This window comes from Labrus mixtus, chromosome 19 (genome assembly GCF_963584025.1).
Source record: "Labrus mixtus chromosome 19, fLabMix1.1, whole genome shotgun sequence".
Classification (NCBI taxonomy): domain Eukaryota; kingdom Metazoa; phylum Chordata; class Actinopteri; order Labriformes; family Labridae; genus Labrus; species Labrus mixtus.
This window is the reverse complement of record NC_083630.1, coordinates 14,295,578-14,312,411: the sequence shown is the minus strand read 5'-3', so window position 1 is coordinate 14,312,411 and position 16,834 is coordinate 14,295,578. Positions and strand designations below refer to the sequence as shown.

The window sequence follows — 16,834 nt, the reverse complement described above, 5'->3', positions numbered from 1 at the left end:
CTCGTCCTCCATAGGAGTGCAGGCAGCTGTTCAGCAGCCTACTGCTCTGCTCAGTTTCAAATATGGGCAAGGTAAAAATGGCAACCTTTGACGTGACAGCAATAGTTGCTAAAAACAGAACTGACACCAGCAAGATAGGAGCCCACACCCGCTAGGACAAGAGCAGCAGGCCTACTCTTATGACAGGCTCTTTCTCGCCGTAGATAGCTTTCAGAAACGGACTATTTACCAGCTTACGTGGCTTTATCCTTTGTTTTGTTTTTATTGAATGTATTGCTGAACGTCTCTCTCAAAAATGAATACCATGGACAACTTGGAGAAACAGCTGATTTGTCCCATATGCCTGGAAATGTTTACAAAGCCTGTGGTTATTCTACCCTGCCAGCACAACCTCTGCAGGAAATGTGCCAATGATGTTTTTCAGGTAATAAACTCAACACAATTCAGCAGTTTTGTTTCCAGTATTAAAGGGAAAGTTTGAAGGGACAATGTTGTTATGTACATATAAGCAGCTACAGGCTAACTATCCATGTCACAGGCCCTTTGAAGCGTTATAAACAGGCCCTACGTGTGTGATGTACTGAAGGCCAAACTAATACATGTTTGGATGTCATTATTTTCAGGTTTGTATTCGTATATGTCCCAAGGAGTTTAAGACGGAACACGAGCTAATGGGGTGTTGCAACTTATAATAAATAAGAATGTAATGCTGTGTTTACAAAGAGTATTAATGAATATTTTACCAAGTGTCAAAAGATGATATGTCCCAACTTAGGAGCAGAGCAATGTGATTTCCTAGTGACAGGGTACTACTTGTTATAATGAATCTTAATATGATGGATACACATTTCATAGCTGTTAGGTCAAACACTTTAACTCAGGTAACTAAGAAAGTTTATCTTATTACTATTAAATACTGTGACATCAAAATAAATTTGGATTTTTAATTGCGACTGACAGGCCTCAAATCCATATCTGCCTACAAGAGGAGGCTCAGTGACGTCTGGGGGCCGCTTCCGATGTCCATCCTGCAGGCATGAGGTGGTTTTGGACAGACATGGCGTCTACGGGCTGCAGAGGAACCTACTGGTGGAGAACATCATTGATATGTTCAAGCAGGAGTCGAGCAGGTGAGACAAATCAGACTGTCTGTTTAGTTGTAGTAGAAGAGTTACTGCTGCTGATTTCTGTTCAGAGTCAGAGGTTTATGGTTTTAGTCACCTCTGCAAAGATGATCACCTTAATCCAAGGAGTTGAATGTATGGTCAAAAGGCTTGTATGAAATGATGTCATCATCACCTCATCATGGGTCATCATCATCACCTCATCATGGGTCAAGATACTGTGTCATTATTTAAGATTACAAATCAAGTGGAAGAGGATTGACAGTGTTAGTTAGAGAGGTTTTCAAAACTAGATATCATCCGAAATCAAACAGATATGCACCTGCCCCCTCTGAAGTGTAATGTTGATTTATTGATTAAAGTGCAGACAGTCTATGTGCATGGCCTGCCAAGACTGATGGATGATCAATAAACAAGTGAGATGTGTACCTGTGACATTATCAAACTGACATTACATGTCACATCAATATGCGCCGAAACGCAGGGCCTTGACCGGAAGATCTGCTGTTTTCTTTTACACCTCAGCAGCAGCAAACCAGCTCCTGAGAGGAAGGAAGAGACGCCCATGTGTGATGTTCATGAGGATGAGAAGATCAATATTTACTGTGTGACCCATGGTGTGCCCACATGCTCCATGTGTAAGGTATTTGGCGCTCACAAAGACTGTGAGGTGGCACCAATCACCAGCATCTACCAGACTAAGAAGGTGAGGCCTGAAACACTGATGGTGGTCATAGATAGATAGATAGATAGATAGATATTCATATCTTAATTTTTTATCATCTGTGTATATGCAGGGAGTGGTTGCTCAATTACCAGAGTACCAAAAATGTTATTTAAATAATAATATGTTATAAAAGTATCATTTTGTTGAGGAACTGTTTTAGCTGGGTTGGTGGGCGACTCGCCCATTTGCAGAGGGTCTCAGAGATTCCTCATGGAAGTGGCCCTTGGTTGGACTCCAGCCATCAGCCCTTTCAGGCACGTCATTCTCAATCTCTTTTCCAAATATTTCCTGTCCATCTACAGGTGTCCTTTTAAATAAAGGCAGACTGCAAAACAATACGATCTTGAATCCTGATGTTTAATAAACAATCTGATCCTATCATTGAGATAGCATCAACTTAGTAGTAGCTTGACTGAAGCAATGGAAATTGGACATGAATATTATATTTATATGTTTAAGCCAGGTTTTTATTGTAGGTCATGCTGTCACACTTGTCACCCACTTGTGCTTTATTTTAAAATCCAAAAGCGTCCACGTTCAAGGTAACTTCTAACAAAACCAATACCTGAGTGAAAATTGTTTACATTATGGCTGATGTTCTCTACGTTTACATGCATCATAACTTTGTTTCCCGGATTGAAATCATAGTTGGTCTCAGGTATTTACCCAGCCGTGTCCTTGTCCCCCAGACGGAGCTGAGTGACGGGATTGCCATGATGGTTGGTAACAACGACAGGATGCAGGGCATCATCAGTCAGCTGGAGGAAGCCTGTCGTGCTATAGAGGTCAGTGTCCTAGGGCTACAGCGACTGGCGGCTTACTCACACAGCAAGCCCTGCTCTGTGCACAAAAAATGCACCTGCACTCACCTGCATATACGTAATGATAACATGATAATTGTAATATGTCCTTGTAGCGGCCACATGTATTGATTTCACCCAGCTGTGAGATCTATTGTAAACACAGAAATGGAGAGAGGAACAGTAATGTTTGGATGCCTGTGACTACCTTTCTCTCTCTTTACACATTCTAAGAGTGTGATCTTCTTCTACATGCACTTGGCAGGACTCTCCATTCTGCCTCTTAATTACATTAAAAAACCAAGCATTTTAACAGATAGAGGGAGAACTGAGTTTTCCTGTGGATCCCGTTCCACAGTCGGACAGTAGAGAGGAAGCTGGAGTGGCTCCAGGTCCCGCGGTGTCACCCTCAGTGTTGTCACACAGGACAGACATGCAGATGAGCTTCCTTGCCCTTCCTACACATATGGTGCCACCGGAAGAGCGGCTCACAAGCGAACAAGAACATTTGTAGTTTACAGTATTTACCTGACCTTACACAGAAAGAAACAACTATCTCGTAATTTTCTTTGGACAGATCTTTGCTTTTGAATATTCTATACTCTGTTCATCCTGGAGTACCACACCTAGGACGGTGATAAAAGATGAATAAGACAGGACTTTCAGAATGCATAATCTATTGCTGTGTGTTTGAATGCGCCTCTGCTGCTTATTCATTCACGTATAGGAGAACGGTCGGAGGCAGAAGACTCTTGTGTGCGAGAAGTTCGACCAGCTGTACTCTGTCCTGGAGGAGAAGAAGAGGCAGATGAGTCAGAAGGTGACGGCCGAACAGGAAGAGAAGTTGAACTATATCCGGGGCCTGACCAGGAAGTATGGAGACCACCTGGAGGAGAGCTGTAAGGTCGTGGAGAAGGGGATCCAGACTATGGAGGAGCCAGAAATGGCGCTATTCCTCGAGGTCAGAGTCAATAACAAACTGAATCGCGAGATTCTAGCACAAGCTCACTATTAACAAAGGTTCCAACCAAAAACATTTTATGTACAAGGTCAATCAAAATTTGCTCTTTCTCTGTCCTTTTCAGAACACAAAGCCTCTCCTCAAAAAGTGAGTACATATTTTCATGCATACAAACAGAGAACTTCGAGGTTCCTTTTTCGATGGAAAAATTCAATTTTAATTTGAAAAGGTTTTTCTGAATTTACACCTTTAAAGCGGTTGCTGGATATGCCCCATCTTTAGTTTCATTTTCTTGTTTTTATTCTTCGTAAATGATTTCGCAAAACATGTACACCTGCACCTACGGATTGAAACACACACCTTGTGAAGCAAGGTCACACTTGCTCTGTGGGAGCTGTCAAATACAAGTCAGTACAATGTAGCTAATGTACATTTTTAGACTGAGCAATCTGAAATAGCTTGTGGGATGTGCCGAACATCACAAACGGATGATACTTATACGTATATCAGGTGTGACATTGACTGTCTGAGGGAGATTATTCCCCCCATTAAAATGCAAATTTCCCCTTCGTTCCCAGGATCGCAGAAGCATCGAGTATAGCACATTTAGACAAAGTTGAGCGTGGCTATGAGAAAATGGATCACTACAACTGTGACTTCAAGAAAGAGGGAAAGGCCCTGCGCAGCATCGACTTCATCCAAGGTGAAGGATAGCTGTAAGTGGTGGAAACCTCAGAGTTTGTTGTGATCTTGACATTTATTCCCTTTCCCATTCTTTCCAAAGACGAGGATGATGAGGATGAAGAGGACGAGGATGGAGAAGCAGACGCTGAAGAAGGAGAGGGGGCACAGACTGTTTTGGGAGGCAGTGTTGTTACATCCGCCTCCGACCAACCTTCTGTCCCCCAGCAGACAAACTCGTCCTCAAGCACAGCCAAGAGCGCAGCCTCGACCTAGCTGTCAGCCGCCCGCCCAGACTCAACCTTAACCAGGAGCAGGATAAGTTTTGCTCTGACTAGATGTTGATTTCAGGTCAGTTGTGATACGTTTGCTCCCCCGATCGGGGAACACTGAGACAGATTTAGATCTATGCCGAAGGGAAAGTTTGACTTGCTGAGGTAGATCTAAAGAAAGAGACGGAAGTTTCAGTTCCCTTCTGCCTCTTTATTGAGATTGTGTTAGCTTGCATCACTGCATACTGAAGGATCTTTTTTGTCTGGTTACATACCAATTTTGTTGTTTGAATGTTTTTTATTTTTTTGGCACATTGTACGGCCAACAGTGTCTCAACCTTATTTCCAGAACAAAGACATGTTCATACATTTTTTATGTAGGCGACCTTTTGCAAATCACTGCTTTTACTGCATCGTTAGAGATCATTACAAGGTTTTCCTGCCTGTCTTTATTATGACCACTATAACATTATGAGAATGGTAGCAGAGTACGAAACTATGACTGTGACATTTCAGATATTCATACATGCATTAGCCTGTATTATGTGTGGTGTTCTTTGTTGTGAAGCACAGGTATATTTTCCTCTTACGGAAAAAGCACCACGTTTGTCCCGTTATGGTTTAATATATAATGTGTCATTAAAGCTGAATTGCGCGAGCATCTAAGGGATGTTTTTTTGCAACTGAAATGAGTTATTAGTCTGTAGTTTCAGTGATCTGCCACATGTGTCGCTCTACTTTGGTTGTTGGTTCTTGGACTGAACTGATTTGGTGTTAGTGTGTCTGCATGTGTAAAGGATGAAGACTTCGTTTTTGATCCCTCCCTTTTTCTCTTCTTGACACTATTTTTCATTTACTTGTGTCAAAGGAAATCCATCTAGATAAGGCATTCATGATATTTTTATGGCTTGTTCGGACATTTAGGAGATTATTTTCTACAGCATGGTGTTGCACAACCTGCTGCACATATCAGACCTCAGCATGCCAAGTGCTGCCAGTTATCCATCAGCTGCCTTGCAATGGTCTCACCTTGCTGTGACTCCACTATTGTAGTAGTCCACCACTGAGTACCATCTAATTATTGGGATATATGGGAGAATAGAATCCTTTACAAATGGGCTCAAAGCAGCCGTAAGCCCCAAGTTGCTAAGTGGGCCAAACAGAACAGGATGACTCACATCCACAGCTCTTGTTTAGTTTACTCTGACACTGAGGGTCAAGGATCAACTCAGCATGTGTACACACACACACACACACACACACACACACACACACACAGAGCATCTTCCATACTCATCAGCTATCAGTGGAGCATCTATCAGCTGTGTGAGGTGGCTTCATGCTGTCAAAACGAGAATAGCTTCTTGAGGATTAAGGGTTTATCAGAAAGGATGCTGTTTAAATGTTCTGCACCTGAGGTGCTCTTACAGCATGAACGTCTTAGGTAAATTATTGTTCTTCCATCTCCTTTTGTGTGTGTTAGGGAAGAGGCACGGTGCTAACCCACGACTTGGCTCCAGAGCAATGCCATGGTTACACCATATAAGATTTTTATATTCAGTAAGAAACATTTTCTCTATCAATCAATATCTGTGTAGGCAAGACTCAAAATGCAGTTGCCATTTGTGCTCCCTTTAAACTGTTAAACTGTATTTTTACCTCAAACCAGTAAACCTATATGTTTTCCAGACTTAGATTACATATTGACACATAGATTACAAATATATGTGCTAGGAGGTTAACCAAATTGGTAATTACAGTAGCTGGGAAGTTTCTCCTAGTTTCACAGGAGTTATTACCTCATATGTAAGGATATCCACAGAGAAGTGTAAGCATTGCTTTTAACTTTTTATTAAAAAATATAAATATCAGACGTTCTCTTGCACAACAGAAAATGACTGGTTGCACATAAGTTTATTAACAAACATAAATATCATAAATACAGTGAGTCATAATCTAAAACAAATGCCCATTTGGTCAATGCAGTGTTCCATGTCTTAATGAAAAGTATTTCATCTCAAATATGAAGAACGGTGCAATTCTACAGATTTGACACCAACATTAAAATGGCAAGGTACAATCGGATCTTTATAAGTCAAGCCCGTTTACGCTCCATTGTTTGAGGTTAAAGCTATAAATAATAGAGTGATAAAGCAGCACTATATTGTACAGAGCATGTTTTGTGCTGACGGTTAAATATGAAAATAGAAAAAAAAGGAGAAGAACAGAAAATAAAGTGAAATCTTTGGCGGAGTGAAAATTCATTTCCCGAAGAGCTCCATCATTCTTCTGTTATTTTGCGCTTGTTGGGCCAGCTGTTCCGCCTTGGACATCTCCATCATCTCCCGGAGCAGGTGGAAGGTCAGATCCAGGGATATTGGCGGATCCTCGGACCTCCTTCCCCTCTCCATCGAGTCGTCAACGCGGTCTCCGAAGCCGCTTATGAGCGCCCTGATGTTCCCAACTTTCCCTTGTAAAAGACGCCGCGTCAGCTGCTGGAGTTGCAACGCTCTGTTGTAGATGGAAGGGGATCCTCCGGGATACATGGGCGAGGATGGGAAAGAGTTAGAGTCCCCGTTACCCAGTCGGATGAAATACTCCTCTCCGAGTCGCTCCAGGATGGGACCAGACTGCTGCTGCTGGGAGTTTTGGGTTTGAGGTGCTGGGACGCGCAGGGCACCGCCAGGGCTCTCAATAGCCCGACATTCGTAGCGGGGTAAGAAGGCAACAAGCAGAATTACGGTGGTACCAAGTAAATTGAGCTTCATGTCAGGATATCAACAGGAATCTGAGAAGAAAATACAATAAAAAATTATTTTCATGCTACAAATCTCAATTCTATCTTGAAACAGGCTGCGTAAATGGGACTTTACGCACGGAAACAGAGTTAGATTATTATTCCCTGCCATCTCTGCTTGTTTCCAATACTGTTAAGCAAGTTATGATTAACGAAAATAAGCTCAACTCAACCTGTAAATAAACACATTGTTTCATTGTTTTTATTTAGAGTTAAACTGCACCAACAAATGAGGTTGTGTAACCTGCCAAAGAAAGGAAACGCATAAACTAAAACACGGATTAAATGAAACAAAAGCTTGTCATACCTTCTATCTCTACAGGAGGTCCAGCACAGCCGTGTAGGTTGCCAGGTATTAGTTGGCGAGATGCCGCCCTCCTTCACTTCTTTGAGGAAACAAGTATATAGTTACTTTAAGAGTAGATGCTGAATGGACTTATATAGCCAACCTCACTATAAGTGTCGCGCTCCAAGATGAGATTGAGTCTGCGCGTTCTTGCATGGGTGTAACGTGAATGGACGCCTCTGACAAAGTGCTTTAGTTTAGACGAGATGAGTCATATATGAGTGTGCGCGCGCGTGCACGAGCGTCTACCTCGGCGCTTTCAGAATAACCCAAATGGGTGCCACACCTGCTGGCATTTTCACTTAAATTAGTTAAGTAGTTCAAAATAATTGCGGAGGTTAGACTCTAGACTGAGGGAATACTTTTAAATGAGAGGTTGAAATTGTGCTTTTTCTCTTCCTTCTCAGTTTGAGCTCGTTTTAAGAAAGACAATTTGCAAAGAATTACATTTAATAGGTTGCATGAAAGCATTCCCTTTTAAATATTCAACTCCTCAGTTTGTTACAGTGCCATTGTTAAAAATGTGCAATAATTAAGACACTAAATTTACTGAAAATGTGTCCAATTGTTGCAGGTTCAACAGGTTTATTTTGGTGCAATCTGCAGGACTGTCTTTGTTTGTTCCTGCAAATAGCACCACATGAGTGATCACAAAACAGTTGACTTGTGTTGTTTTTAGTGAATGTGAATCTGCAAAAAAAAAAACTCAGGCTGTGTGAGTTTGCATTGTCAACCGGTGATTCATTTGCTGCTGCACATTTACATCACCACTTCTGCCACCTCACTCTTGGGGCCTACAAACGATCCATTCAAGAGGGGGGTTAAATCGAGTATTAGACAAGAATCTCAAACTGTTTGAAAACAAAAGTAGAACTCTCACTTTACTAATGTGATTGTGCAACAATAGTAACGAGTAAAAGCTAATATCTGTGGATTCTAAGAGAGTAGAATATGTTAAATAAATGATGAGCACTAGTTGGCACTTTTCCACCCAAGCATAAACCACACATTTGTGGATTTGTTTTGTTTCACAGTGTGGCAAATCTCTTTCCATCATCCTTAATAGTAAATCCATTTCACCAAGAAAAGCAGCACACGGAGATACTCCGGAGATGCAGTCAAAGCAGAGGTCAAAGTGACTTTCAAATACTGTGCTCTCAAGCCAAATAGCAGCTGATTTAAGAGAAACAAAGGGGAATATTTGATTTACCAAATGTAAGAAAGGTGTATTTTTCTTCAAAATATCTTTGAACTCAAAGATTCTTCCAAATTCAACACACCATTCTTGGACATTTTAGAGAGTAGGGGTCAGAGTGTAATAGCATGTCCACTTAGTCGCGCCTCATGCTCCATGTGGCTCCAGGGGAAGGTGTCAGGTCCCATCATGAGGGACACATGTTAGCTGCCATGAATAGAAAACATCGCCAGATGAAAAAGTGGCTGCTGCTCGTGGTCAACTCATGTCACCTCATTTTCAGATCACTCTTCCTGAGGAGAAATCCTCTGCTGTGACGCCACACCGGAAGAGACTCAGGCTTAAAACGCTGTCCCTTTGTATCCTCAATTAGAGTCAGATGATTAGATCAGATTAGATCAAATTTAATGGCGCTCCATGGGGAATTTGGGATCTTTCCACCCATAATGACCGTCACCAGTGACCTCTTTCTGCAGGTAAAATATAAAATAAAAATATAAAAATCTGGGTTTAATGGAATACAAATCTGTGGCAACTGCTTCACTTCAGAACTCTTCAGTAGTTGCTTCTTTTAATTGATCATTTGCTTTTCAAATTTTGATCAGCTACAAGGAGGGATAGCCTAAGTGCTTCTCACCAAAATGTCCCTCTCGAAATAATTAGACAGCTTTTCCCACTGGATTGAGCCATGTTTTTCCAAATTCTTCCGGGGTGCCAAGTGTCTTTGACAAACTAATTTGAATTAAAAAGATCACTCTTGCTGTTTAAGTCAGTGTTAACAGGTAGGGACTAAACTACTCTCAGACCACCTGACCTCACAGTGCTGTAGCTCAGGTGTCCTTCTGCTTTTATAGCCCAGCAATATAACCTGTTATAAGAACACTTGTCTCATAGAAGTGAGAGCTTGGCCTTTAATCTTTAGAGAAAAAAAAACCCAGAACATTTTACAGAAATTACATTTCTTATTCTACAGATTAACACAAAACTACACTAAGCATCCATCCAAACAGCCCACTAGAAAGATCAAATGTAAATGTATGAATATGTTAAGCAATGGCAGTGCCAGGTCAACGGATGGAGTTATGCAGAAATGAAGCTGCTGGCTTCATTTCTTCAGTGTAGCTCTTCAAAAAGAAGCTCGATTGGATTTTTCTCGATGACAGTTTAACATGTGAGAAATTTACAAACGATAGAATAAAACAATCTTCTGAAGCTTTCGAAGTGCTCCCCTTTTTAAAAATTAAATGTGAGCCAGCTGGCTTTCCAGTGCTTCTTCTATGGTTTGCATGCAATGTATCGGTGTGTAAGCAGCCTGCATGAGAACGTGTGTAGCAAAGCTGTCCGTAATGCAGAGAATTCCCCCAGGGCTGCTCTGTCTATTTGAATCTAACATGTGCAGCTCTGAAGGTGTTAAACCAGAGGCTTTCCTAATGCTTGATCACATAGTGGATGCCAATCTCCTCATACTGGGATCCTGGGAGGAAAATAACATCTGTAAGGACAATATTTAATCTATTCAACGGACAGAGCCTCCTTTATATTTATTTAAGAAAGTGACCAGAATGTTCAGTTCAAACTGAGAAATTTAAAGACTAAATATCTTTATAACTTACATTTAAAAACATATTTTTAAAATGGATAGTAGATACTTTGGTGTTATGCACATAGTAAAATTCCCCCTTTTTCAATTAATTTTTATAACAAACCCTGTTAAAGCACCCAAACTAGCAATGTCCAATCCCATCCTTGATTGCTCTCTGACGTCGACACTTTCTATGACACACATCCCATGAGGCTGTTTTTTGTTTTTTTTTTGTTTTTAAAAAGGTCACAAATATATAGTTTTGTTCTTTTAAAAAGCCTCGATAAATTCCCAGAGCAGCTGCCCTTTTTAGCAAAGGTTTATCAACAAGTTATATAAGACACACTTTCTGTGCCTGAACTGTGCACATTTGAAATACAGCTATATGTTAGTCTGCCTCTACAGAAGAAAATATCATTAAGTGCAAGTTTTTGGACAATGGAAAAATAAATATCAGGCTCTGGAAAGACAAAGTAGTTATTAAAAAAAGATCAGTTTACTTTTGGTTTTATTTATAGGAAAATACAGGTTATTGCGTACACTATCTTTGAAGAAGTATTCTACCATTTACAATGTTCTCAAAGGAGAAACCAATTGCCAAGTGGCTAGTGCATGCGCTCCGTGTTCAGAGGATGAAGTCCTTGGGACGGGCAGCCCGGGTTCGAGTTCGACATGGCTCTTTTCCCACTTGTTGTTCCCCACTCCCTCTCTTCCCAATTTCTGGCTCAATCCACTGTCTCATCTTTAAATAAACCTTAGAAAAAAGGAGATACCACAGAAGATCTGTTCAGGGAGAGAGTTTTATTTTAAGTCTTGGTGTGGATAGAGGAAAGGAAAGGACTAGAAATGTTTCCTGAAAGGTCTCATCGCTTTTCCACGCCTGGGTTTAAACAATGAGAAAACAGTGCATAGAATGAGGTGTTCTTAATTTAAAACAGCTTTTAAAAGACCTTACTACTAAACTACTAGAAAATGAATTTCCCAGTACTTGCCACGATGCAGAATGTACTCCTCCCAATTTAGTTGCAATGTTGTGTTCTCAGCTGTCATTAAAATGAAACCTACTTTCCCTTCCTACATGTGCGTTTTTTATTACAGTTTTATGTCCATAATTAGATGTATATTGTGTTAGCTTAGGCTCCAGATGTTCTGCTCCAGCGCATGTTTTTGTTGAATTAAATACTGTTTTATGTCAGAGATACGTGACATATGGTTGACTTCAAGTGTTATTCCAATGCATGGCAGCAGACGTCCACTCTTGGACTCTGACTGCTCCATAATGTGACAGGAATAGCCATCTCAGGAGAAATCTGGGGCAGAGCCATTCTTCCAAAATTGTAACCCAGTTTCCTATTCTCTATGATAACACACTCTATGATAACCAAAATTCACTCTTTTGGTGCGCCTCAATTTGAGCATAAAATGTTCACACCGTCTTCTCATAGCTAAGTTTTGACTCGTTTTAATCAAGTGCTGTTCTCATAATACCACCTGTCAGTTTTATGTACACTATTGAGTCTGACAGAAGAACAAATGAACTCGGGGCCTTAGTTCAGAATGACGGACAAACATCAAACACACCGACACTGACTGTTATTATATGGACAAACAGGTCAAAAGTCAGCCAGAGAAAGGAAACACGTCAAATGTTTTCTTTATTTCAGTCTCAGCTTGTCTCTGAGCATCAATGACCTTAAGAATCTCTCTTTTTCTTTCAAAGCAGCTATTTTCATATCATGCAAGAACGGGTCTCTTCCCGTCTCTGCAGATGTCTGTCACTTTAGTCTCTCTTACAGTGCCCACTGCGATATCTTCACACAAGAACAAACAAGTTCACTGGACCAAGCAAAGTAGCCAATATTCAGATTGAATGAGTTGTTCTGCCTTATATTATATAACCATTTTCCTTAAGTAAATATAAAGCTGTAAAAGTCTTCCCTAAGTGTGCTTAGTTTGGAGGGCCGCACAGTCAGCTGTGAAAGATGTGCGACGTATTCATTGTCAAGGGGAGTACTAATGAGAGAGAAAAAAAATCAGTGTAGGTGGAAAAGCAAGGTTGTTTCTTCCCATTTTGAACCAAGCATATCTGCAGGAGCTTTTTTCAAACAAAAGCCATCATACTGTTACAGCTCAGCATGAGGATAGCCAAGACTGGATTCTAATAAAAGACAAAAAAAAGAAGTGACCAATTGAGTTTGGTTATATCAGGAGATCATTCTCCTCATGAGTGATACATTTAAACCAGCTGACTGAAAGCTGACAGTCTCTAAGAAAACCCTTCCCCGGCAGTATGGGTCTCCTTCTTCTTAAATCCATGTGCACGAAACCTCTCAGCTGATCGCACAGCATCTGCTCCATAGCACACATAGAGGAGCCCATTAGACAGGATGCAGGCCAGTAAAGATCCAGTGAAGTCAGCTGTGTTTGTGCAGGATCATATACATTGTTGTTTTTCAGAAAGTGCATTTGAAAAAGCAGGAAAAACATAAATCCAGCACTTATGTGACATATGTTGTGAAGAGGCAGCAAAAGGAGGTCAAGAAATACCTTTAGAGCTCTTTCACTGAAAGAAAACGGACCTGCCCACACATATTTAGCCTTGATTTTGTTCATACTGCTTCATAAATTGATTAGACGTCGATTCAGTGGAAGCTTGTTGTACACGACTGACCCCCACATTCATGCTTTTTTTTTTTTTACCACCGAGTAAACCGAATGACTCATTCTTTGTCTTTTTCACTCCGTTTTACTGGTTAAGATCAGAAAATGTCTGAGGGGTTTCCTACAGGAAGTTAGAAAAGTATTCCTCTTCTCTAATTGTTTGAGTAGGTGTGTATGTTCCAACTTTGTCTCTGATCATCAGCGAGGAGCAAACAGGCACTGAACACAAAGAGGCACAGGAACAAAATCAAATCAAAATAAATAAAAAAAACAGACAATTTCACCAGACAGCAGCACTCCAAAAATACCCAATAAAAGAAAAAGAAAATATTCAACGAGAAAGAATAAATTAGGCATAAAAAAATATACAAATTCTGTTATTTTCGTTACTCAACATGATTTTAATGGAACTGTGGCACATAATCATGGCAGGACTGAACTTTGATCCCTGTGATTAATTCAACTGAGTGGCTGTAATTTAAAAGCTTCCTTCAATCAACTGATCTAGTCAAATATAACTAATGTAATGAATCAATCCTCAGAGATACACACAATAATCTGCAGCCCTCCTGTGTCAGGAGCACTTCAACAACACCCCAGAGACACAGAGGTGATTACACAGTTTGGATGTTTATGATTAGAGATATAAAAATAACATTAGTGGGCTACAGTAAGGACTCATTGAAAGTAGTTGGAGCCGGTCTTGTCTCGCAGAAGCCCCAGGATGAAAAAGAGTGACATCATTTTCTGGGGCAATAGTAAGACACAGATGCTGTGCCAGGAACCTCACTGTTTTTGAGTACACTTTATTCAATGATGATGAGATAATGTGGTGTGATGTCCCTGAGTTGTTATTGTAGAAACCAGTTAAAATACTTGAGGAAAGGACGCAGACATCAGCGCTGTAAGAGGTCAGTCATCTTAACAGGAGGCAAACAAATACAGGAATTTAAATTCTTATACTGATAGGCATGCAATGTACCAGATTCCAACAGTCACTCACCAGCATAAACCACTCCAACATGAGACATAATAACAATCATTTGTGGTTTAATAACCATCTGTTTATGGACGAGTTCGACATTTTGGGAAAAACAAATTCCAGAGGTATCAAAATGTGCCCACAAACACAAGTTCCAGAAATAACTTCAAATTACAGGTCTCGCAATAACCTGCAACAAAACACAACCAAAACACTTATTCTTAATGTTGATAAAGTATCTTTTCTTGTACCAAAACACCATTACTTCATATCTGACCACTTACATCGGGACATTAGCGGCTGAAAATGTCCCTTTTAAGAGCTCTCTTAATCAACATTAATGTCTCTTTTTTTTTTTATCACTTCTTTTTTTCTTTTTACATATTTGGGGGATGACTGTGGCTCAAGTCAGTCGTTTCTCAACCAGAAGCTCGGGGGTTCAGTCCGCAGCGCCTGGAGCCACGTGTCCGATGCGTCCTTGGGAAAGACACTTGACTCCAATACACTCCCGCTGCTTCGTCGGTGGTGTATGAATGTGTATGAATGGGATTAGTTACTTCTGATGGTCACTCTAAAAAGCAGCCTCTACCATCAGTGTGTGAATGGGTGGTAGTGACCTGTGGTGTAAAAGCGCTTTGAGTAGTCAGAAGACTAGCGCTATACAATTGTCTTTACTTGACAAAGCACATAGTGGCAAACTTTTTTTTTTAATTTTTGCGAACTAATGTTTTCTGTTACATGTATCCTGACATAACCACTGATAATCATGTAGTACATCTGTGAAGAATATTCGGCCAAGGATTGTATCAGCTATGCTATAGGTATGTATCATTGGAGCGTCATGCTGACTGTAGCAGAAGATGACTGAACTTTGACACTTAAGAGATACGGGGTTTTAAAATGACAGTTATGATACTTATCATGTTACATGATGCATTCAAGCTTTATGACAGTCATTCACAAAGATTTTTTTTTATTTATTATTTATTTATTGTTTAAGCAAAAAACTCAGTTTTCCAAAGTTTCATTTACAATGGCTGGTAAAAAAAAAAAGAAAAAAGAGTCAGCGTTTATATGCTCACAGTTGCCGCTGCCAAACATTTTGACCTTTTGAAAGGCTTTAAGCACAGCTGTGTCTGAACCCAAATGGTGAGAGGGGTCTGAAGGCAGCACATCACAGTTTGCCCACAATGCACCTTCTGTCTTTCTTTCTTCTTCCTCATTTTTCCCATCAAGTCTGCTTTGACTTCTTTGGCCAACCTTTAGGGCTTCCTGCTGGTAATCTATTGATCCTACTAGCTGTAGTTTTGTTCTTGTTTCGTCTCATACGGAGCAACCGGTGTCAAGACTGAGGCCTCTGCAGCCCTGCATTTCAACTCCGCTGCCTACTGTAAGGTCTATGTCCATCTCTGAACATAACCCTTCTGCCTTTCTTGGCATGAAAAAACCTCAGTTTTCCGGCTTACACTGACCTCTGCATGTAGTCTTAGCCACTTAACACATCCTGCCGCCAGCTGCTATATCTCCTCTTTATAAGGTTTACATTATCTTCTTTAACAGTATCTTTACAATTCAGTTATTTTTTCTTGATATCTAGTGTCAGTCAGAATCTCTTTAGCCATGAAAGTTCAAAATCTTGGGAAGAAACACTAAAACAAAAGTTTTCTTGTCTTAAAACAGTTCAGACTTAACCTTAAGGACTCAGACTCAGTTAATAGGGACTGGACTCGGACTTGGATTTGAGATTCGGCTTCGGGGATCTCATGAAATGTGGGTTAATTTGTGTTGGTTGGGTTTTTGTATGGGTTACTGTTGGGGTTTTGTTGATTCATTTCATGTTGTTTTGTGTTTTGTTTTTGTTTGGGTTCTAATGCTTGGTTCTTCTGTATGCTTCTGCATGTAGATCAAAGCACTTATTAAACCCCTGTTTTTAAAAGTGCTATGCAAATGAAGCTCAGCCAGAGTTCAAGCAGGAATCCCGTTTCATACTCATTCATACATTCATTCATTAGTCATCACTTATTCATTGTCACCACCTCTCTTCCCGTCCCTCTGTTTTCCTGCTCAAGTGATCAGCTGATTAGGGGCGTTTCATCTTTAAGTCCTCAACCACAGATTGGGCCAGGACCTCTATTCACCAATCATCTTGCTGCTGTCATATTTGAAAATCCGTTCTCCTCTCTTTCGCTGTCAGTTTGTCGTTTCAGTTTGATTGCTGCAACCCTGTTGTAACCCAGGTTAATTAATTGAGTTTGATTTAGCCCTCTAATTTTTTCTTTGCGAGGGGAGTGACCTCAGTGAACCTCCATAAATTATAATTTTTTTCTTAAATCATTTTTTTCATTTTTTTTGTATTTATTTATTAATTTCCCTTTTTTTTTCCATAATCTCACCTGAACTCCGCTAAAATCTATCACCCGATCAGAGTTCAACCCACTTATCAAAAGCATGCGGTTCACGAGGTCACTTCCTCTTATCTCATCCAACTCATGCTGCATGCTGGAACAGCAAAGCAAAATTGTTTGTTTGCCCAAAACGGGAAATGTTTACATGAATTTGCACTCAGGGGTCAGGTTTTTTTGTATGCAACTACTCCTTCATCGAGATCAACATACCCCCTGCTACAAGTTAGGTAGGGGAGTCCACTCCTCATCACATCCTATAGACTCCATCAGGGGAGTACCATATCCTGCTGTCGGCCTCATT

The 16,834-nt window shown here is 40.5% G+C and overlaps 2 protein-coding genes across 3 annotated transcripts; one reads left to right on the top strand and one right to left on the bottom strand.

Annotated features, from left to right (window-relative positions):
- The first annotated feature begins 121 nt into the window (after positions 1–121).
- Positions 122–5,231, top strand: trim55b (tripartite motif containing 55b). Of its 2 annotated transcripts, none has more exons than XM_061064694.1 (8): positions 122–424; positions 961–1,130; positions 1,653–1,830; positions 2,541–2,636; positions 3,379–3,612; positions 3,737–3,759; positions 4,191–4,315; positions 4,397–5,231. In XM_061064694.1, exons 1-8 carry the CDS (start codon positions 296–298, stop codon positions 4,567–4,569), a joined length of 1,128 nt encoding a protein of 375 aa, XP_060920677.1. In that variant the 5' UTR covers positions 122–295; the 3' UTR covers positions 4,570–5,231. The 2 variants fall into 2 exon arrangements, with proteins under 2 accessions (XP_060920677.1, XP_060920676.1); XM_061064693.1 differs by having other exon boundaries at positions 123–424; positions 1,650–1,830.
- Positions 5,232–6,406: 1,175 nt separating this feature from the next.
- On the bottom strand, positions 6,407–7,900 carry crhb (corticotropin releasing hormone b). Its single transcript, XM_061064292.1, has 2 exons — positions 7,670–7,900; positions 6,407–7,353 (listed from the first exon to the last, which is right to left on the bottom strand). The coding sequence occupies exon 2, from the start codon at positions 7,331–7,333 to the stop codon at positions 6,827–6,829; it is 507 nt and encodes a 168-aa protein (XP_060920275.1). The 5' UTR covers positions 7,334–7,353; positions 7,670–7,900; the 3' UTR covers positions 6,407–6,826.
- Between the last annotated feature and the right edge of the window lie 8,934 nt (positions 7,901–16,834).

What these genes read in the sequence shown, in the direction of transcription:
- trim55b (XM_061064693.1), top strand. Translation starts at nt 296, where the DNA reads ATGAATACCATGGACAACTTGGAGAAACAGCTGATTTGTCCCATATGC. An exon ending in TTCAAGCAGGAGTCGAGCAG is followed by an intron (nt 1,131 to 1,649) that starts GTGAGACAAATC and finishes TTTACACCTCAG; the next exon opens with CAGCAGCAAACCAGCTCCTG. An exon ending in AAGCCTGTCGTGCTATAGAG is followed by an intron (nt 2,637 to 3,378) that starts GTCAGTGTCCTA and finishes ATTCACGTATAG; the next exon opens with GAGAACGGTCGGAGGCAGAA.
- crhb (XM_061064292.1), bottom strand. Translation starts at nt 7,333, where the DNA reads ATGAAGCTCAATTTACTTGGTACCACCGTAATTCTGCTTGTTGCCTTC.